Consider the following 24,429-nt stretch of genomic DNA (forward strand, 5'->3'; position numbering starts at 1 on the left):
TTAATGACATGGGAAGAATGGGAAAGGAACAGGTTTAGAGGGAAGATAAAGAGTTTCATTTTGGATATGTTAAGTTTGAGATGACCACTGAACAGGTGAAGTAGACAACTGAATTAATGAGACTGGACTCAGGTCATTATTATGCTACTAATACTAACCACTAAGACCAAAAGACCAAAAGCAAAATAAGAATTTTAATTTGAATCTATTTTTTTCCAGACTTAGTTTTTAATACTTCTCTTTCTAAATTTTACACTACTCAATTCCCCAATCAGAATTGTTTTCGCCTTCATTTTGCTCCTCGACATTTTCTAACTTACAGCATTGTAAGACATTGTGTCATACATTGTAGTGACTTAGGTAGCTTACTATTCTATTATGCCATATGTAAACAATATGAGAGAACCATTCTGTATAGCTTTCAGCACCTGGCAAATCCTTGCATTATAAAAGCTCAAACTTCATTGCACTGAACTGAATCTGAGACACAGAGATGATTATATGCAAAACAACATTATGCATATAGTTTAACCAAGCAGAATCAAAAGAATTTAACACAAGTGTAACACAAATATACTTACCAGCAAGTCCTGTTTCCAAAGCATAATCAATATGCTCAATACATAAAAATTCCACAAGAATGGTAAAAATTCTGAAGGCATTCCTTGGTAAGTCAGAAGGATCAGAGAGCTTAAAAACAAAAACCAAACAATATCACTCCTCAAGTCTACCTTTTGAAAATGCCAATTTTTTTTTAAGCAATCAATTTTTTATAAGATGTAGTCAGTGTTTCAGGTATCAAAATAACTCACAGCTCACCCCATACTGCACGTGCATGCACAAATACACACGCACACAATTACAATGCTCCATATTTGTCTACAACTCTCCTGACTTAGAGCAATGTTTTTCAAACTTGGATTGCAATCCATTAGTGAAATCCAAGTATACTTTTGTAAAATGTATACCCCCCCATATATATATACACACACACACACACACACACACACATACACACATACATACACAGGGCTAACATGTAAAATGCATTTCTTACTGTGGGCCAAAGAGGTTTGAGAGCCACTGACTGAGCAAAGAACAGTCTAGTAAAACTCAGAACAAAAAGAATTCTTTGTTTTACTGGGGAGTGGAGATGGAGAAATTAATAACGGATGCACCATAAAATATAACTGGCTCAAATAATGGTTTTATCATTTCCTGATTAAGTGAACCTTGAGATGTTATTTAACCCCATCATGCCTCAATTTCTTCATTTGTAAGATGGGAATAGTATTAACAGAACTTATCTAGCCTTGAGGTGAGAATAAATACGAAAATAAGCACAAAGTGTTTTTAGCACAGTATTTGCACATAGTGAGCTTACAATATTCATTTTGGTGCTGCTGTTGCTGTTAAACTAGCTATTTAGTAAAATAATTATTAGTTATGCTGGGAAAATAAAATCCTTTTTTAACAGAAAATTACTCTTCACTTCTTATAATTGCTTTCTATATTATTTATACATTGATTTCTGCTTCTGTCAAACCTATTTGTAGTCTTCATTCATGTGTCCTCTTGGGGTTAATACTTATTATCTGATGTATTAAATTAGAAGTTGATAGGAATTCTATAACCCCCTTTGAATTCCCACTGATTATAAATACTGATTTGGTATTACTCAGCCTCCTTCCTGGTCTTATTAATACTACCCCACCCTTCACCCCTCCCTTATCAGTCCCTCTACTCCAAAATTCACCCTCCTCCTCTAATCACTGATGCTCAAAAAATGCTCTTACCTTCTTCACAAGCCATTCTTACACTCCTCCTATTTACATCCAAACATCCATGAGTAATAGACAGAAGAGGCAGATGGAAAATTGGTAACGATACAGAAGACTTGAACAACATAATCAACTAAGCCTAAATGACATTTATACAATACTCCATCCAACAACATCAGGATATATATTTTTTTTCAAGTGCATACAAAAAAGATGGACCATATTCTGGGCTAAAAAAAACACAAGTCTTAATAAATTTAAAATGGGTTCACATCATACAAAGTACATCCTCTGACCACAATGGAATCAAATTTAAAATCAGTAACAGAAAGACATCTAACAAATTCCTAACTATTTGGAAACTAAATAACATATTTCTAAATCACGTTTGGGCCAGAACAAATCAAAAGCAAAATTAAAAGGATTTGAACTGAATAAAAATAAAACACAACATACAAAAATTCTGGGGATGCAGCTAAAGTAGTATTTACAGGGAAATTTATAAGACAAAACACCCGCATTAGATTAGGAAAGAAGAAAGTTCTCAAATCAATGACCTCAGCTTCCACCTTAGAAAACTAAAAAAACAGCGGGGTTGGGGTGAGGGGTGGGGATAAAACCCAAGTAAGCAGAATAACACAAGTAATAAAGAGTAGAAATTGATGAATAGAAAACAGAAAAACAACAGGGAAAAAATAATGAAACCAAAAGCTGGTTCTTTGGGGGGAAATAAAGCAGTAAAATGAATAAACCTCTAGCCAGATTGATCAGAAAAAAAAAATGACACAAATTACTAATATTAGGAAAGTGGTGACATCACTGTACACATTCTACAGATATTAAAAGGATAAGAAAATATCATGAATATAATTTTATTCCAATAAATTCAACAACTTATGTGAACTACACAAATGCTTAAAACATACAAACTACCAAAGTGGACTTAAAAAGAAGTGGATAACCTGAATTGTTCTGTATCTACTAAAGAAGTTGAATTTGTAGTTTAAAATCCTCACACACAAAAAAATTCAGGCCCAAATGACTTCACTTGTGAATTTTACCAAAGAAAGAAAGAAAGAATACCAATTCTACTCAAACTCTTCCAGAAAATTGAGAGGGGTGGTGGAAATATTTCCCAACACATCCTATGAGGCCAACATTACCCTGATACTAAAACCAGACGAAGACATAAAAAGGAAAAAAAGCTGAGTGTGGTGGCTCACACCTGTAATCTCAGCACTTTGGGAAGCCGAGGTGGGCGGATCACCTGAGGTCAGAGGTTCAAGACCACCCTGGCCAACATGGCGAAACCCTGTCTCCACTAAAAATACAAAACTCAGCCGGGCATGGTGGCAGGCGCCTGTAGTCCCAGCTACTTGGGAGGCTGAGGCAGGAGAATCGCTTGGACTCAGGAGGAGGTTGCAGTGAGCCAAGATCGTGCCACTGCACTCCAGCCTGGGCGTCAGAGTGAGACTCCGTCTCCAAAAAAAAAGGAACAAAAAAAAAAGGCCAATATCCCTCATGAACACAGATGTTAAAATTCTTTACAAAAGTTTAGCAAACTTAATCCAACAATATATAAATATGACAAAAGGTCAAAGGTCAATTGATGACCAATTGGAGTTTATCAAAGAAGGAATGCAAGGCCAACATTTGAAAATCAATCACTATAATTTACCATATTAACAGAATAAAAAAGTTTTGCATGACATCTAACATCTAATCCTCATAGAACCACTCAGCTAAGTAGGATAAAATAATTTTCTCAATCTGAAAAAGAACATCTATGAAAAACCCAATTAGTATCATACTTAATGGTGAACAACTAAATGATTTATTCTTAAGATCAGAAATAATGCAAAGTGTTCACTTCTCATCACTTCTATTCAGCATTGTACTAGAAGTCTGGCCAGTGCAATAAGGCAAAATAACAAATAAAAGACATTTATTTTGGAAAAAATAAGTAAAACTGTATTTATGGGCTGATAATATGATAATCTATACAGAAAAGCCAGTGGAATCTACAAAAAAAAAAAAAAGGCAAATAGAACTAATAAGTGAGTTTAGTTAGGTTGCAGGTCTGAACCCAAAGGTATCTGAGACAAGTCTCAATCAATTTAGAAAGTTTATTTTGCTAAAGGTTAAGGACATTCCTATGACACAGTCTCAGGAGGTCCCGCCAACACGTGCCCACCTAAGTTGGTAGGGGCACAGCTTGGTTTTACACATTTTAGGGAGACATGAGACATCAATCAATAGGTGTGATGTACAGTGGTTCTGTCTGGAAAGGCGGGACAACTTAAAGGGGTGAGAAGGTGCTTCCAGGTTACAGGTAGATAACAGACAAACAGTTGTATTCTTTTGAGTCTTTGATCACTCTTTCACTGAATATACAATTTGCATGTCAGAGGTGGGTAGAGGAATAATCACTAGTGCCTTAATCTGGCTCACTGAATCTACATTTTTACATAAACAATAGGACAGAGGAAGCAATCAGATACGCATTTGTCTCAGGTGAGCTGAGGGATGACTTGAGTTCTCTCCTTTGTCCTGCAACTGTGAAGATAAGTTATCAATTTACATTGCCAAGGTGAAATTCAATAAAACTGTTTTAGGGGAAAGATCTTGAGGCTCACAAGGAATTCCTATCTTACTTAGGAATAAAATGGGAGGCAGGTTTGCCTGATGCATTTTCCAACTTGAGTTTTCCCTTTGGCTTAGTGATTTGGGGGTCCAGAGATTTATTTTCCGTTCACACAGGATATAAGAGCAATATATAGAAATCAATTGTATTTCTATAGACTAAGTAAGTTAAACTAGAAATTAAATATAAATCTTAAAAAGACCATTTACATATGCTTATAATGGCATCAAAATATGTCAATTCTCCCCAAATAGAACTAGAGAGTCAATGTAATTTCAATCAAAATCTCAGACTTTTTCAGAAACAGACAAGCTATTATAAGACATAACACAAAATGATTTATATAAAAATGTTAGAGGACTTAGGACTTACACTACCCGATTCAAGACTTTATAAAGTTACAGCAATCAAGACAGTATAGTACAGGCATAAAGACAGACCAGTGGAACACAAGAGTCCAGAAACAGACCCACATATAAATGGTCCATTGATTTTTGACAAAGGTTCTAGAGTAATTCAGTGGGGAAAGGATAGCCTTTTCAATAAATGAAACTGAAACAACTGGATCCCTAATTGTAAAATTATGAACTTTGATCCACAATACTGTATAACTTAACTCAAAATTGATTATACATCTTAACATAAAGCCTCAAACTCTAAAAGAAGAAAACATAGGAGGAAAACTTTGTAACCTTTGGTGAGGCAAAGATTTCTTATATATGACACCAAAATCACCATCCAGAACAGAAAAGTATTACTAAATTGGATGTCATCAAAATTAAGAACATCTATCCTTAGAAATACTGATGAGAATAAAAAGATAAGCCACAGGCAGAAAAAAATGTGCAAATCATATCTGATAAATTGTAACAATATAGAGTGCTCAAAAAATAAGAAAACACACAATTGATTTAAAAATGCACAAAAGATCTGAACAAACACTTCACCAGAGAGTATATATTGATGACAAATAAGCACATGAAAAGATGCTCAACATGAATCATCATTGCATTAGGAAAATGAAACTAAAACTATAAACAAATATCACTACACACTATTAGTTTGGCAGCTTCCTTAAAAAAAAACCATATGATTCAGTCATATCAATACTAAGTATTTTTGAGATTTATTCATGTTGACACATGTAACTCTACTTCACTCATTTAAATTGTTGTATAGTTTTCTACTGTATGAAAAACACCAGTTTAACAATTCTCTTTTTTGATGGACACTCAAAGAGTTTGCTTTTAATTTTTCACCATGAAAAAAAATGCTGTTATGATGTTACACATATCACATGAACCTATGAGTTTCTCTAAGAAACTGCCAAATTAATCCTCAAAATAACCGTACCAATTTCACTCCCATTGGCGGTGTGTGACAACTGCTATTGCTCCACTTCCTTAACAACACTTGGTCATCAGACTTCTTAATTTATCCCAACCTAATGAATAAGTTGCATTTCCCTATTAGTGAGACTGAGTATTGTACTAGTGGATTTACATTTTCTTTTTGTAAACTGCGTATGCATATTCTTTGACTTGTTTTCTACTGATTTAAATTCACATGTATAATTTGATGTCTCAATATAAATATAGATTATATACATCAATATAAATAATTAAGACTGCCTCAACTCTCAATCCACTACTTAAAAGCCAAGTATCTCAGTTCTTTATTTGCAAACTAACAACCTCACAGCGTGGTTATATGATGAAATAAGTTTACATACATATATATATATATATATGTATGTAAACTACATACAAACAAGATATATGTACATACACACACACACACACTTAAATGCTTAGAAGAGTGGCACTTCTCAAAAGAAGACATTTATGCAGTTAACAAACATGAAAAAAAGCTCATCATCACTGGTCATTAGAGATATGCAAATCAAAACCACAATGAAATACCATCTCACGCCAGTTAGAATGGCAATCATTAAAAAGTCAGGAAACAACAAATGCTGGAGAGGATCTGGAGAAATAGGAATGCTTCTACACTGCTGGTGGGAGTGTAAATTAGTACAACCACTGTGGAAGACAGTGTGGTGATTCCTCAAGGATCTAGAACCAGAATTACCATTTGACCCAGCAATCTCATTACTGGGGTATATACCCAAAGGATTACAATTCTACTATTAAGACACACACACACGTATGTTTACTGCAGCACTATTCACAATAGCAAAGACTTGGAACCAACCCAAATGCCCATCAATGATAGACTGGATAAAGAAAATGTGGCACATATATACCATGGAATACTATGCAGCCATCAAAAAGGATGAGTTCACGTCCTTTGCAGGGACATGGATGAAGCTGGAAACCATTATTCTCAGCAAACTAACACAGGAACAGAAAATCAAACACTGCATGTTCTCACTCATAAGTGGGAGTTGAACAATGAGAACACATGGACACAGGGAGGGGAACATCACACACTGGGGCCTGTTGTGGGGGTGGGGGGCTAAGGGAAGAATAGCATTAGGAGAAATACCTAATTCGACGACGGGTTGATGGGTGCAGCAAACCACCATGACACGTGTATACCTATGTAACAAACCTGCATGTTCTGCACACGTATCCCAGAACTTAAAGTATAATAAAAAAAAAAAAGAAGAAGAAGAGTGTCTGGAACATATTATGTACTATAAAATTATTAGCTACTATTATTTGTTTCATACAATCTTTTGCTAGTAGTATCATTTACAAATACTTTGTCACTCTGACTTATTTGTTTAGTTTGCTAAACTGTGTTTATTAGAGAGGAAAATCTAAGTTTTAATGGAGCCAAATCTTCATTGTTTCCCTTTGATGTTGATGCTCTTAAAACATTGTTCTTTCCCTGATGCACCATTTCTTCATGAGAAAAGTCTAACTGTCCCTTTCACATCTTCATTTAATCTTACATAACAAAAATTTGATCTGCTCAACTTTAATTTAGTTATATTCATATTTATTCCTAATTTTAAAATTATTCTGTTCTCCAAAACAAAAATCCTATCTTTTATTACAAAAAATAGTTGTTCCTAATCAGAGTAAATTTATATCTTAGTAAAACAAGGTAAGACTTAAAATACACAACTACATAGTCAATTCTCTCTATCTGTAAGTTCTGTATCTGTGGGTTCTGCATCAGCAGATTCAACCAGCCACAGATTAAAAAATATTCAAGAAAAAAAAAAGAGAATCGTTGCATCTGTACTGAATATGTACCGTCATCATCCCCTAAACACTAAAGTTACAACTACTTACGGAGATTTACGTTGCACTAGGTAATGTAATAATATATATAAATAATTATAAGTAATCTAGAGATGAATTAAAGTATAAAGGAGGATGTGCATAGGATATATGCAAATACTACACACTTTATATAACAGACTTGAGCATCCACGATTTTGGTATCCTTGGAGGTTCTAGAATCAACTCCCCAAAGATACCAAGGAACAATTGTATATGTAAAATAAATTTACGATCACTCTTACCCTATGACATCTTTCAAAGGCTTGTTTGGTTTCTTGTAAAAGATTAACCACCACTTCTTGGGATAGAAAAGTCTCCCCATGAGTATCGATACTTGGCCCAAGTGGTAAGTTGGTACGTTGTCTAATTCTTTCCTTCAAATCTTGAATACTAGTACATCATAAAGACAAATGAAAAAAAGAAAACATTTTACTTAGATTTCAACTTTGAGTACTTCCAAACTTAGTATATATCAACAACAACAAAAATGGACCAATAGCCAAGAGACCTAATTTCTAATTCCAATTACTAGTTTTGTGAATTAAAGTTAGCCTTGATCTCTAAACGGAAGATTTTCATCTGGTAAATGAGTAGATTTGGACTTCTAATTTCTGAAGTCGCTTTACAATTCAGCCTTACAATTCTGACTCAATAGTAAAACTTGCTGGGTTTCCTTAGAAAGTGAGCTATTCCAAATAGGTTGGCATTTTAAATAACGCAATAGTCCTGTTTAAAAAGAAACCTTTAAAAGTTTAACAATTTTAAAATATAGTCATTTTAAGATTATGCACATTTATTCATGATATTAAAGAAGATATATTAAACATAATTTAGCTATTCTTAATTACTGAGGGTCACCTGAAACACTTATATGGGGTATCTTTGGAAGGTTAAACTTTTTTTGCTCTTAGGATATGTAACTCGAGACTACCGTAAACACACACACACACACACACACACACACACACAAATTCCTATTATTCATTAGTTTTCCTCTTCCCTTCCTTGCTACTACCTTTCAGGTATTACCTCTTACTACTAATTTTAACTCTCTCTAATCATTATTTAATATACAACAAAATGGGAAATAAGAAACTGGTTTCGATATATATGTGTGGGGATTCTAGACTTTGAGTCCACCAAAGTCATTCTGTCTCTTTTTAGAATCTGGGTTCCAGGCAGTTAAAGCCTGGTAGCTGAGATGCCAACTATTCTTGGAGCAAGTTATTTTCTTCTAGTCTGTAAATAATTGTAGGCATTAAGGTATTAATTTAATAGTTTTTTATGCTAAAGTTTCTGAACAAAACTCATCAATTGAAGGTACTTAAACTGCAAACTATTTTCTATTTTTTTCACACCTGCAACAGTAACAAAAAAAAAAGATGCTTTTCCTGGTCAATAACCTGGAAATTATTCTATCTAGAAAAAAAAATGAAAGAAACTATGGAACTTTTTATATTACTAGTGTTCTGCTCGATAGTTTTAAAACATTATTTTTTAATTGACAAATATCTGCTTTACTTTTTTTTTTTTTTTTGACGCGGAGTCTTGCTGTGTCGCCCAGGCTGGAGTGCAGTGGCACAATCTTGGCTCACTGCAACCTCCGCCTCCCGGGTTCAAGTGATTCTCCTGCTTCAGCCTCCTGAATGACTGGGATTACAGGTGTCTGCCACCATGCCCAGCTAATTTTTGTGTTTTTAGTAGAGATGGGATTTCACCACGTTGGCCAGGCTGGTCTCGAACTCCAGACCTCAGGTGATCAGCCCACCTTGGCCTCCCAAAGTGTTGTGATTACAGGAGTGAGTTACCATGCCCAGCTTACATTTCAATCATGTTATGTTAGGTCATTTCAACATGTGGTTTAAGAACAAGATTTGATCAATAATATAAAATCTGGATTAAAAGCACTCTTCACAGAAAATTCTAATGATAGTCAACATTTGATAATTTGCCCAAATATAATGAAGTTATTAATGTCTTCAGTTTTAACAGAAGTATTTAACAAAAATACTCACCCTCCTGTGCCTATGGATCTCTTTTGATGGTTTTTCGAATCATAATAGCGCTGTAGGATCATAGCACTTCTGCTTTTCAAATATCCAGTCTCCACCTCAATATAGTTCTCCAAATAGGAAATGAAAATGGATTTGATAAGCTTAGACAAGAAAGTCTGTTTATCAGTACCTAAATTAAACTCCATCAGCTTGCTGGAAAGATTGGTGGTTCTTTTCATGAAAAAGGGGGAGAAAAAGATTAATATACGTTTTAGGTATAGTAACAATATTAAGGAATACAAATTTTTGCAACGTGACTTTAATGACTTATGTTAAGCCACCATTTCTTAAACTCTGGGAGAGTACTTATAATGCAGAGATCAACTCTACAGGGTTACATATAAATACAGTGAAATATTACGAACAACTTTATGGTTTTGAGAACTGTTATAAATTCCTAGGAAAAGAACTTGTGAGGCAATGAACTAGTCCAGAAATGGCAAGAGTGGCAGACTGGCCTCAAGTATGTCTAATGCCATTCATCACATGGGACCCAAAACAGAGTACTGAGAGATCTACTGTCTGTTCACCCTCTTTTGTTTTGTCCTTGTGGACTTTCCCTCTAATTTTCTATTTCCCATTGCTGAAGATAGGGTCATAACAGTGTTGTTGTTGAGATGGACTTCCCCATTACGGTAACTTTGGAAAAACCTTCTCCCAACATGAAGACACTGAAGAAGAGTAAAAGGGTTGGGAAAAGTCAAGGAAAAAAAAACCCCCACAAAACTCCATATGAAGCTTCTGAGACAATCTCTAAGAGTAACACTGACATTTACAAAAGCACAAGACAAATTCCTACAGAAGATTTAAGAGCTGAAATTGTCATTTGTTAAGATTACATCACTTCCTTTTGCAGTTTCTAAAGTTTTGACTGCAGATAAATGTAATTACACTAATGTTTAGAGAAAAGATAAAGCGTAACATCCAATTCCTCACGTTAATGTATTAACAATACAGTCTTGTACAATAACTAGTCTATACAGCTAAGTATTTAATGCTAAAAGGTAAACTGGTGACAAACTTATTCAGAAATACCTGAATACTTCGTTTTCTACCAAGAAAATTTAAAAAATCTGTTACCTATTGTTTTCTAATTATTAAAAATTTACCTTGTATAGAGATCATAGAGATTTTTGAGATATTGCTCTGCATCAGACTTCCTACATTCTTCTAACTGCTCTTTCACAAAACTCTAAAAGAAAAAGGTTAACATTCTGTTAATTAGGTAAATATTAAATTCTACAACTTCTCAAGATTTTTTTTCTTTTAAAATTCACTCCACAGTTTTGAACCTTTCTGACTTACAATCCAATCAAAAAGGCAATGTACAGAAAACAGACCAATCATAAAATATTTTAAAACAGGTTTTTACATTTTACCACTTCTCATATTTACCTGTAGAGGATCTTTATCAGTCTTAGGAATAAGTATTAAGAATTTAGAAATACCTTTTCTTTTAAATTGGCCTATTCTGCTCTGTGAGGTACATCAAAAAAACAAAACTGAGAGTACAAACAATAGAGTCAATTCCTTAAAGCAGCATCTCCCAAACTGAGTTCCAGGTAACACTAGTGTTCCTTCAGACGTCTATAGGCATTACTCCAAAACAGGGTTTCTTAGACAGTAAATGTGTGAAATGCTGTACATTACATCCCCACTTCTAGAGAATGACAATACTACCAAAATTCCTGAATTGTGTTAAAAAAAAAAAAAAGCAAACATTTATTGAATGTTGTTTAATCCAGTTGTAAACATAGCTTAGGAAATGTTATCTGAAAGTACAGTGATATGGGGGCAAATTAAATTTCTGTGTTTTCCCTTTTCAGGTTAGTACCATATTATTAAAAATTCTACAGACTGCTCTTGTAATTCTTGTTCGGTTTCACAAATGACATCTATTGGTGAAGGCAGGGACCAAAAAAAAGAAAAATCTTCAAGGCTATCTTACCACAATATTTTATACTACTACTACGAATACTACACAAATTTCAAGCATGTTCTCTGATGATACTTATTGATTAGCACTTTCTTCTTGGTGAATAACAAAACATTTTTTAAAAAGCATGAGGATTCCTTTCTCCTTAACTAGATTACTATTTCTAAGGTCATTACATAAGTAAACTAAATTTTAAAAATACTTTTAAAATATACGGAAAAAATTACATATTGCCTTAAGAACTATTTAATTTGTTACTATTTAAAATTACCTGTAGTTTGATTTCAAATACATTTTGAATAAGTTTAGCCAGGACTGTTTCTGGATTACTGAAGATATCTCCAACTTGTTTGTTCACTCGTTGACAGAGTATTGCAGCATCTTCAAATATATCATTTCTCAAATAAGCACCCTGAACAGCAGAGACATTTTACACAGTGAACACATAATTTCTACATGATATTAAAACACCAATTAGCATAAAATAATATCCAACAAAGTGTACTGTTACGTTACCTCCTGGCACTGCTTTATATAAACATCAACACAATGGGAATAACCCTACAAGGAAGAAACACATTGTTATTATTCTGATTCAATTATAATAATTATTATTTCAAAAAAAAGTGTTATATGTCATAAAGCTATGACTATTTACCAGTAAATGGCCAAGAGCAACACCTGTTGGACTTAAATAAAATTAACTGTAGAAAACCAGTAATTTGATAAAGGTATCGACTCCCTAGTCACTTTCTATGATAAAATTTATCAGTTGGTAGATATCCTTGTTGAACTTTAGACTAAAACAAGAAAGATGAAGTATGTAACTGAGTTCTTTAGAGTAATTTTTGTCCTATGATCATCTAGCCATCTCCTTCAACTCCAAAACACACCCACTCACACCCACCCACCCACACGCATACACACAAACACACACATACACAGAGAGTCAAGGTCTTGGGAAAAGGTTTTACATATATATATGTATCTGTTTTATATACATATAAAAATATTTATATATATTAAAAAGTGTGTGTATATATACGTGTGTGTGTGTGTGTGTGTGTGTGTGTGTATATATATATTTTTTTTTTTGAGACAGGATTTCACTCCTGTCACCCAAGCTGGAGTGCAATGGTGTCATCTTGGCTAACTACAACCTCTGCCTCCCAGGCTCAAGCGATCCTCCTGCTGTAGCCTCCTGAGTAGCTGGGACTACAGGCGCATGCCTCCCCTCCGGCTAATTTTTGTATTTTCTGTAGAGACAGGGTTTCACCATGTTGCCTAGGCTGATCTCGAACTCCTGAGCTAAACTGATCCACCCGCCTCGGCCTCCCAAAACAATGGGATTACAGGAGTGAGCCATTGCGCCTGGCCTTTCTCTAGCATTTGGTTTTCCTTGCAAGAATCTGGACAGTTGTATTCAGCTGGTAGTTTGGAAATTTACTTTTTAAACTGAATATATTTTAATAAAATGTGTTTAAAACAAACTAATTTGTCATTAAGCTCACCATAATGAGATTTTTGCCTATTAATAAATCATACATAAAAACCAGTAAGGAAAGCAATATAAAGTGCACTACTGTCTCAAGGGCCATTCTCAATACTCACTCAGATTTTACCAAAATGAAAAGTCCAACAAATAGCTTCCCTTTCCCTAATCTGATACAAATCAAAGAAACAGATTGAAGGAAGAACCATTTCTTTAAGCACTTTCTTTGCAGAAATATACTCCTACACAGGGATTCTCTCCCCAGTTCAAATTCTAGGAAAACAATTCCGTAATACAAAATTCTTTTGTATTACCTCCTGAGGTCCCTTGGATTTAAGTCTCTTACTAATCAAGTTCCATCTACTCTCTGGTTCCTATATCCTACAGATATTTACGGTCGCGTTTTACTTCTTTTCACCTATATCATAATATGCGAAAGCAAAAAGGCAGACAATATGATTTTTTTATCAAAGCATAAAAATTCATCAATATTTAATTGATCAATTAATTTTAATTCAATATTAATATTATTGAATATAAAACCTTAAATATTAAATATATAACATTCAATACCATTTACAGAGTATCAAATGTACAAATTACTCAAAACAATGAAAATTATCACTGTGATATAGTTATATAATGAATGGGGGAAATCAGAGACTATAATACATAGAACTTCCACAATTTCCAAAGCCTTGAACACTATTCATTTTTAATTCCTACTATTTACCTTAAAATGAAGTAAAACTGCTGCTACTTCTCTCATTCTGGAGATTTCACCTCTTCTTTGAGCACCGGTAAACTCCTGAATCAGCTGGCATTCTAAATCATGGTATTTACCTAAAAATAAAGTCATTCAGCTACACTGAGGCATACAAGGCATCCACGTTATTTAAGAGTATCTACATTATTTACAAATATAATGACTATGAATATAGCTTTCTTTTGAAGGAATTACAAAAACAAATGAGATTATAGGCCGTGAACCTAGCCCCTGTAATATACTGTGGCATATAAATCTATATTTTCAAGACAAAAAACTTCCAAACTGGCAAAATTACTGAGCTTTCCAGAGTCTGACTGTCACATGCCACTGTTACTTAAACCAGTAGCTGACTGGAAAAAATCCTCCAGATGCTATTTCTGATAGCAACGCACATGAAAAATCCTACACATGGAAAGGGTGAAGAGGACTACAGAACTCTTTACTAGAGTTCTGATGCCTCTACCTAGAACAATAGTGGACTGATGACTGAACACCAAATCTCATCTGATAATATGCAATATTTATATTTTTTTCATTTTCTTTTCTTTTTTTTTTTTTTCGAGACAGAGTTTCTCTCTGTCACCCAGTCAAAGTGCAGTGGCGCAATCTCGGCTCACTGCAACCTCCACCTGCTGGGTTCAAGCGATTCTCCTGCCTCAGCCTCCCGAGTAGCTAAGATTACAGACACCCATTACCACACCCAGCTAATTTTTGTATTTTTAGTAGAGACGGGGTTTCACCATGTTGGCCAAGCTGGTCTCGAACTCCTGACCTCAGGTGATCCACCCACCTCGGCCTCCCAAAGTGCTGGGATTACAGGTGCTAACCACCATGTCCGGCCCTATTCACTATATTCTTGAGGCTAGTATGGTTCTTAATGAACACCTGAACTTCAGACTAATCTATTGTGATCAAAAATATTCCCAGGAAGTCTAACTAGCCGTGTCATCCTTATTCTAAGACTTTTTGGGAATATAGATGAATCTTTGAATCTTCTATGCAGTGGCCTACTCTAAATAGTGACCCCAGCTACCACGGAACCTGCAAATTTAGTGGTCTTTTCAAAAACCTAGAATGATCTAACCTAAAATAAAATCCAAGACTGGCAAGAACCAAACTAATCATGTAAGGAGTTAAATAGATACTGAAATGCTTATATAATCTTAAAAAAAAAAAAAAGAGAATCTTATTCAGAGATAGATGTATGGAAAGCACACAATTTCCAAAATGCACCATTAAATTAAAAATGCAAGGTATAAAGCTATTTATATAGTATGATAGCAATTATTTAAAAATAAATGAGGATAGAAGTACATATAAGTATCCATACATACAAATACATATGTACACACACACATACATAGAATTTATGTGTTAGGCTTGTATATCCATAGATTATTCTGCAAGAATATCCAAAAAACTGGTAATGGTTGTTTTGAGGGAAAAGAAATCAAACTCAGGGATCTTCTATGCAGTGGCCTACTAGGGTAGGAAGATGACATTGTTCCTGCTTTTTCTCCTTTTGCTGTTTTATTTTTACACAAGTAGTTTTTTTACTTATTAAAAAAAGGTAAAATAAATACATCACTTACTTGCAATTTTGGATTTAACTTCTGAAAATCTGAAAGACAAAAACCAACGATGAGCTTCATTAGTTGTGACAAACATCCTATGGCAATGTAAGATGCTAACCAAAGGGGAAACTGGGTGCAGGGGATATGAGAACCATCTGTACTATCTTTGCAACTTTTCTGTAAATCCAAAACCATTATAAAGTTAAAAGGTTATCGTAAAAAGAAAAAAGACAAAATCAGAGGAGAGAATTCTGATAGGAAGCATGCCAGGTGATAAAACTTAATGTAGGTAGGTAGCTGGTTCTCATTTAGGAAATTCACATTGAAAATCAATTCTCTTTTTAAAGAATCAACTGCTCTGCATAAGACACTAACAACCCAGCCAGTCCCAAAACTGACTTACTGTTCTTACTTTTATTTACTGGCATTTTAAATACACTTGATTATTTGTCTCCCTCCCCATTCCCATGGTTGGTATTTTTAAAAATAAAGTTCCATCATTATTATTCAAAAGAAAAAGATGATCAAATAATATATTATATGATAATGATATATTAATGACAAATGATAAAAAGACCCAGCAATGTGCCTAGCAGAGTAGCCATTCAATCTTTACAAATTAAAAAACTAAAATACCACACAGTAGAATTTTTTCAAATCTCAAATGTCTAAGTGAAATGCATAGCATGAAAAAGAAATATTTTAAGATCGTGTGCAATTGTTTGAAGAGAGAGGAGAGTAGCTGGCAAAAGAGATGCCAAAGACAAATGAAGAAGGAAATAAAAATCTAGAGTGTTATACAAAAATGATGTATCAAAGTCACAGTAGATCAGATCACATATAAGGCTGTATTAATCTGTGTGAAAAAACTGAATCTAATTAGGATATATATTCAACTCCACATATATACACACACACACACACACACACACACATTCATATTCACCACCACTCAGGTACATACTTCTCTTATGGTTTTGTTTTAGCCTCTTCACCAAGCCTTGGAGTTGAATATATATCCTAATTAGACATATATATATATACACACACATACACACACACATTCATATTCATATATATATATGCATATGTGTTCTGGAGTGGAAAAATAGAATGAAGACAGGGTAGGGGGATGCAGTCAATAATTATTATGAGCCTATTTTGAGCTAGACATTTTACCCATTTAAGTAAATAGTCCAATTCCGAAATGAGATAAAGTTAAAAAGAAGTTTTGGTGGGTGACTTTAAAAAGTATTACAGTAAGTTAAATCATAATGCTGGGCAACTACCAGATTATTATTAAGAATGACAGATGATCATTATTGCTAATTCTTCATGATAATCAGAGTTGAGAATAAAATAGATACATTTTTAGGGGGAATTCATTACATGTTTGGGAGATAATGGTTAAGCTTTAAGTATAGCAATATATCCATATTTTATCTGTTCCTGAAGATCTTCAAGTATGAACAAAAATAACATATTATATGTCTATTACTATGTATCATTTGTAATATATTAAATCATATTTCTTTCAAATATTCACATGGAGGAAGTACTATTTTACCAACAGTTTATTAAAGAGTCTGACATTCCATACACTAGAAGAAATCATGAAAAAATTTCCTTCTCAGTGGATGGTTTATTTTAGGATGAAATCTAACTTAGTAACGGCTCTGGGGCCTTGCATTTTAAAAAAAAAGGGGTTCTTAACCTGAAGTCCATAGGAAGAGTTCTGTGGATAGGCTGGAGTCTAAAACTCCATGAAATTGTATACAATAATCTGTGTGTATCTTAATTTCCTGAAGAAAGGTGATAGTGTTCATCAGCTTTTCAAAGGTGTCCAAGGCCTCCAAAAGCCTAAGAACCTTCATCAGGAAATAGGAAAAGTGTTCTCTCTATCCCCTACCTGGTTCTCAAAGTCCAAAATATGAAAATCCAAATTTTACCTCAGTTGATTTCAAAATTCTCCTTCATCAAATTTTTTTCAGGAGACAGGGACTGAAATTATTTCAAGGCCTATCATTAAATTTAGATATTAAGAAGAGACTGTATTTTTTCAATAAACTATTTTACACTGCATCTTGTACAAAGTGAATAAACTAGCAAGTAAATGAACCAGCAAGTGCTCAATAAATTTCTGTTTAATTAATGGGCAAAGAAAAATCATACAGGAAAAGATACAATTTTATTTTATAAATTATACCATATATTCAAATTAGCTCTTGAGAAATGAACTTGCCTATCAAAAGGTAACTCTTGGGCAATTAGGTGCAACTTCTGAATGATGTCTGCTGCTTCCTTTATCTATGAAAAAATAAATAAAAGCAATAATTTAAAAAACTTATAGGCATATCAAAAAATAATTATATATTTGAAATTAGTAATATCTCCCTGCATATGCCCACAGTCCCTTCCCTAAAAAAATTTCCTTTAAAAATCCACAACAAATAAAACTTTATGAGCAACAAGAATACATTTGGGGTGTTGCCAATTGAGTCAATAATAACATCAACATTTAGCTTTCTGGTACTGAAATTCTGTGATTTTTTTGATGCCACAATCCCTTCCCAATGAAACCTGTAGTTCAAGTTTATTCCAAAGAAATTCAAATCATTGCTTGCTGAAAGCCAAGTGTAAATCTCAGAATTCTAAGTTTATGAACCCGAAAAGGATAAAGAAGATTTATAAAAATAATTTAGAGCATACTGCCACATATATCCTACTTTAAGTTAAATGCCTGTCATTACTGATCATATGAATTTATAACACTTGTTCTAAAAGAAAAGATAAAGTTTAATGTAAAGCCCCATGATGAAATACAATATAGAAATGTGTATATTTCTTTTCTTTCTGTCTTTTTTTTTTTTTTTTTGAGACAGAGTTTCACTCTTGTGGCCCAGGCTGGAGTGCAATGGCGCGATCTCTGCTCACTGCAACCTCTGCCTCCTGGGTTCAAGTGATTCTCCTGTCTCAGCCTCCCGAGTAGCTGGGATTACAGGCGCATGCCACCATGCCCAGCTAATTTTTGTATTTTTAGTAGACACGGGGTTTCTTTATATTGGTCAGGCTGGTCTTGAACTCCTGACCTCAGGTGATCCGCCCACCTCGGCCTCCCAAAGTGTTGGGATTACGGGTGTGAGCCACCGAGCCCAGCCAGAAATGTGTAAATTTATTCAAGTTGTGGAACTAAGGAACTTAGGCAAGAGTTCTAAAATTCTTTAATGCAGATATCTGTGCTTATTTACACAACAGTTTAGGGGAGTTCTATAATGTTCATTCATTCTTTAAATCTCAAATTAGTTCTCAGTTTTACTTTGGCACAATTTTAATAATTCATTTTATGAAGATTCATTTTCTTTTACATTTGAAAAAACAGTGAGACTCATAAATATGAAGGAAGAGCTAGGAACATCAATATAGTTTTTTATTTTCTCTTTTTTTTGAGACAGAGTCTTGCTCAGTCACCCAGACTGGAGTGCAGTGGCATGATCTTGGCTCACTACAATCTCCACCTCCTGGGTTCAAGCAATGCTCATGCCTCAGACTCCCAAGTAGCTGGGATTATAGGCATGCACCACCACACCCAGCTAATTCTGGTATTTTTTTAGTAGAGATGGGGTTTCGCCATGTTAGCCAGGCTGGTCTTGAACACCTGGCCTCAAGTGATCTGCCCACCTTGGCTTTCCAAAGTGCTGGGATTACAGGCTTGAGACACCATGCCCTGCCCAATACAGATTTTTCTAAGTAGGCATATGAACTCTGACAAGCAACTGTGAATAACAACAGCAGAGCCTCTTCTCCCTTCTTGCTCCAAATTATAGTGAATATAGCATTTCTGCTTCAGTCATCCCTTTTCTCCTAGTCAGCAGGTCACTGTCATTTTCAACTACCAAACACTCACTCTGTCCTGTTGTATATGGGCACAAATATCACTGCAGTATCTGTCCTCACCATGCCATTTAGTTGTATTAGCAAAATCCATCATTTTCTCTCACCAATACCCCCTTCAGAAATAATATACTTGGCACACAGCCTGCTCTATGCTTCCATAAGGAGTTTGTTTTTGTTCAAGAAGTCATCATCATCATTGTGCTGTTGCAAACTTTGTTTAATGTACTAAGTAGTATAGAGGTAAATGGCACTTGTTTATATTTAATTTCCATAGCAAATTATTTTATAAAAATTGTGTAAAGTAACAGATATCTCTTAAGGTTACAATATACAACATTTAGTCAGTTAAAATATACTACAACAATAAGTAATAAAAGCTGGCAAAACTATATTCTAATAGTTATTGACATTTGGGTGAGGTAAGAGACTACCCTTGCTAATAGTGTTAAAGATAATCACAGTCATCAAGTATTATCCACATGAGGAACAATAAGCTGCCATTCCAGGTAAAAAAGAAAAACAGGCCAGGCGCAGTGGCTCACGCCTGTAATCCCAGCACTTTGGGAGGCCAAGGTGGGCGGATCACGAGGTCAGCAGATGGAGACCATCCTGGCTAACATGGTGAAACCCCATCTCCACTAAAAATACAAAAAATTAGCCGAGTATGGTGGCAGGCGCCTGTGGTCCCAGCTACTAGGGAGGCTGAGGCAGGAGAATGGCGTGAACCCAGGAGGCGGAGGTTGCAGTGAGCCGAGATTGCGCCACTGCACTCCAGCTGGGGGACAGAGCGAGACTCCGTCTCAAAAAAAAAGAAAAAAGAAAAAAAAAACAAAAACCAACATATGTGTAAGGACAGAGGTAAACACATAATAAGGTATTTTTGTTTTTGTTTTTGTTTTCAGAATATGAGAAGATTCCTTTTTTTTTTTTCTTGAGACAGGGTCTGTCTGTCACCCAGGCTGGAGTGCAGTGTGGCAGTCACAGCTCACTGCAGCCTCAACCTCTGGGGCTCAAGCAATCCTCCTGCCTCAGCCTCCTGAGTGCTAGGATCTATGGACATGTGCCACAACGGTCAGCTAATTTTTTTTTTTTTTTGGTAGAGATGGGGTTTCACCATGTTGCCCGGGCTGGTTTTAAACTCCTAAGCCCAAGCAATCGTCCTGCCTCAGCCTCCTAAAGTGCTGGGATTGCAGGCCTGAGCCACCACACCCAGCCAAGATTCTAAAAAACAATTAAAAAAACAAAAATGACTAGGGGGAAAGAAGAAAAAGAATATGATGTGTTGATATCTTATCCCATTCTAATTCCTCCCACAATCACACATTGGTCTAGCTCTGTGGGTGCTTTTTCCTTTTCTTTCCATTGGGAAGGTGATTGGTACAGAGTCCAGAAATTGAGATAGCTAGGAGTTTATCTAATAATTGGCAATCTAATACTATATGAGTTCTTAAGGATGGCTAACTGGTAGAACTAGGCCAAAAATTAATTCAACTGCAAAGATATGGAACCAACCTAAGTGCCCATCAACCAACGAGCAGATAAAGATAAATATGGTATGTTTACACCATGGAAAACTACTCAGCCACAAAAAGGAACAAAATAATGTGTTTTGCAGCAACTTGGACAGAGCTGGAGGCCATTACTCTAAATGAAGTTACTCAGGAATGGAAAACCAAATACCATATGTTCTCATTTATAAAAGCAGGAGCTAAGCTATGAGGACACAAAAACATACAGAGTGATATAATGGACTTTGGGGACTCTACAGGCGGAAGTTGGGAGGGGAATAAGGGGTACAAGACTACATATTGGGTACAGTGTACAATGTTTGGGTGACAGGTACACTAAAAACTCAGAATTTAACACTATAAGAACTCATTCTTATAACCAAAAAACCACCTGTACTTGAAAAACTAAATTTTTCAAAAACGCCTTTTCTTTAGAGGAATTATCTGTACACACATAACTATTTTCCAAAGAACTCTAAAAATTGTAAGTTCTATAACCCTATAGAGTTCTATTAAAAAAAGTGTTGCTTAATTCAAAGTGAGTCTCAATAATACTTAGCTTTTACATTTCACTATCTGAAATATTCTATGGAGTAAATCTGGAATAATTCAGGAAGACTGTATTCAATATGAGTGGACAATGTTGCCATGTACATATAAGATCCATAAGAATGTCCATTTTCTCACACATTTTGATTTTTTTTTTTCCCTTGAGGGGAAGAAAGTGAGCTAAATTACCTTCTTTCAAGATTGCAGAGCAGCCAATACCATGTACCCTTAGACCAGGAGTAAGTGACTAGTGCTATGAAAAGGATTAACATAAACAATTAATTCAGAATTTTTTTCAGTTCTCCTTGGTCCAAACTGCTTTAATTCTTTATAAGAGACCTTTATTCAAGTAATAAAAACCAGAAGTTCTGAATTCCTTATTCCTTTACAGAAAAGCATCTCAGCTTATCAATGATTTAGGTCAGACCACCCCACCACCACCCAATGGACTGTCACTATTTAAAAACTACAGAAATTCTGTTAATACTGAAAGAAAGCTATGGCAAAGAGATATTTATGAACAGTTACCACAGCATTTTTAAGCCACAAAAAATTTCATTAAAAAAATGCCAGGAAACCCAATTAAACATCTCAATATTAACACTTCATCAGCAATCTACAAGAAACTGTATTAGTTTACGTTTCAGAACAATAAAAACTTTTAATAAGTCAGCTACTCAGTGATTTGAAGTCTAACTCTGGAAAGCAATTATTGCAGCTCATAATTAGGGCACTGTTATTAATGCTGTGATTTGGTTTTATCCTCTGACAGCACTTACCTTTTCAGAATTTGTAAAAACATCAGATTTCAATTCTCCATCTAGAAACTCATTAAAGTATTTCATCAATTTCTGAGCCTCCACTGCGCGTTGTCTGGGTGTGTTTACCCCCTCTAACTGGTCTCCAAGGTGACAGACTTTAGTTGCTACATAGCTAATGTGCTCATCTAGTTCTTGGAAATGTTGGAAGGCAACCTAGGAAAAATGTGCATAAGCATAAAATACAATCAGTGTGCTGAGTTTATAATCTAAACTACTACTCTTATTGCTACTAACTAAAGATAACAGAAGTTATATATGAGATGATCTACAAAATTCATGCTCATTAGTGTGACATGATCTGAAAACTGTTAACCAAATTGCAAACTTTTATACCATTAACTATTATAATAATATTTATGAGTACATTAATCAACAAAAAAGCGAACAAAAAAAGCTGTTTATTCCTCATCCTGTTTTAACAAAACACTCAACACCATTTAGCCCCAAATAATGATTCTGAAAACAATTAGCTAAGTATGAAAAGGACCAGACATCTAAAGAGCTCTCTTGCTACTAAACTGAAAAGAATAAAAAATATGTCAGTAGGAGGCCGAGGGAGGCAGATCACTTGAGGTCAGGAGTTCAAGACCAGCCTGGCCAACATGGTAAAACCCAATCTCTACTAAAAATACAAATATTAGCCGGGTTTGGTGGTGGGCCCTGCAACCCCAGCTAGCTGGGAGGCTGAGGCAGGAGAATCGCTTGAACTCAGGAGGCAGAGGTTGCAGTGAGCTGAGATTGCACCACTGCAGTCCAGCCTAGGTAACAGAGTAAAACTCTGCCTCAAAAAAAAAAAAAAAAAAAGGTCAGTAGTAAAATATACCAATTTATTTTAAATATTTAAAAAGTGATGTTTATATATAAAGTAAAATAGTTCTTTCCCAGTTTTGAAAACAGAAAAGTAGCAATTATTCTACTAAGGCAAAGGTATATTACTTTCTAGAATATTCTTTCCCTTCTCCCAGGGTACAATGATTGTCCTGTGGCATAACGATATTGAATGCAATGAATGCCTTGTAATTGCCAACAGTGGAACTGCTGATAATCTAGTATGGGACATTTTTCCAACCTTAAATTGAGGTGGGGAAGAGCTGTAAACATTTTATTAAGGACTTTCTCTGTGCTAGACTAGACACTGTTCTAAGCATATTACATGTATTTACTTATATAATCCTCTCAACAACACACTTTACAGATTTAAAAAAAACCTGAGCCGTGAAAAGGTTAAATTGCTTGACATTACACAGTTCATAAGTGGCAGAGCTGAAACTCAAACTCAGGCAGACTGGTCCCAGAGTTTATTAGCTTAACTATTAATATTATTATTATTACCAAGGGAAAACCGCATTAGAAGTATTTAGAAACTGTCACCTTAACTACTTAAAAATGCATTCCTTATCTTAAATTACTGACTTCCTTATTTCTCATAGCAACATACGTTTAAGAAAAGGAATCTAAAAAATTGAAACTTTAGCAGAAATCAGTTTGCTAATCCCTAACACTAAAGAACTAATGATCCCTGGGAGGCAGCAAAGCTAAACAATATTCCAAACTACACTAAGGGCAATCAAGGCCAGGAGCAGTAGCTCACACCTGTAATCCTAGCACTTTGGGAGGCTGAGGCAGGCGGATCACCTGAGGTCAGGAGTTCAAGACAAGCCTGGCCAACATAGCAAAATCTCTACTAAAAATACAAAAAAATTAGCTGGATGTGGTGGTGTGTGCATGTAATCCTACCTACTCGGGAGGCTGAGACAGGAGAATCACTTGAACTTGAGAGGTGGAGGTTGCAGTGAGCCAAGAACACACCACTGCATTCCAGCCTGGGCGACAGAGTGAAACTCTGTCTTAAAAAAAAAAAGGGGAATCAAATTCCAGATAAGGCCCAGCCTGTGAATGGGATTCAGAGGTTCCAGATTAAGTCTAGGACCTAAGAGTGACTAAGAAGTTTGGCTTGCTTAGCCCCAGGACCAATCTAGTGATTTGGTTTTACTCCAAAACAGATCAAGGCAGTTTTTCCTACAGTTACACTAGAATTCTCACTGGAGCATATCCTCATGACTTTTGTGAAACTTCCCAGACCAGGTTTTCTCTAGGGTAAACCTAATTCAGACAATAGCTGCTTTCATATTACTTTGTTTTATGATTAA

At 35.0% G+C, this 24,429-nt stretch overlaps 1 protein-coding gene across 3 annotated transcripts in view; it reads right to left on the reverse strand.

Moving 5' to 3' along the window:
* EXOC5 (exocyst complex component 5) overlaps positions 1–24,429 on the reverse strand; it is a 61,835-nt gene that overhangs the window by 15,108 nt on the left and 22,298 nt on the right. For all 3 annotated transcript variants that reach the window (XM_002824776.5, XM_009249105.4, XM_024231370.3), the window contains exons 4-13: positions 22,238–22,432; positions 17,750–17,814; positions 15,526–15,554; positions 13,898–14,007; positions 12,189–12,233; positions 11,944–12,084; positions 10,846–10,928; positions 9,698–9,907; positions 7,925–8,072; positions 582–690 (exon numbers count right to left, since the gene is read on the reverse strand). In XM_002824776.5, coding sequence (XP_002824822.1) covers positions 582–690; positions 7,925–8,072; positions 9,698–9,907; positions 10,846–10,928; positions 11,944–12,084; positions 12,189–12,233; positions 13,898–14,007; positions 15,526–15,554; positions 17,750–17,814; positions 22,238–22,432 — 1,135 coding nt within the window. The remainder of the gene's footprint in view (positions 1–581; positions 691–7,924; positions 8,073–9,697; positions 9,908–10,845; positions 10,929–11,943; positions 12,085–12,188; positions 12,234–13,897; positions 14,008–15,525; positions 15,555–17,749; positions 17,815–22,237; positions 22,433–24,429) is intronic.

This window comes from Pongo abelii, chromosome 15 (genome assembly GCF_028885655.2).
Source record: "Pongo abelii isolate AG06213 chromosome 15, NHGRI_mPonAbe1-v2.0_pri, whole genome shotgun sequence".
Classification (NCBI taxonomy): Eukaryota; Metazoa; Chordata; class Mammalia; order Primates; family Hominidae; genus Pongo; species Pongo abelii.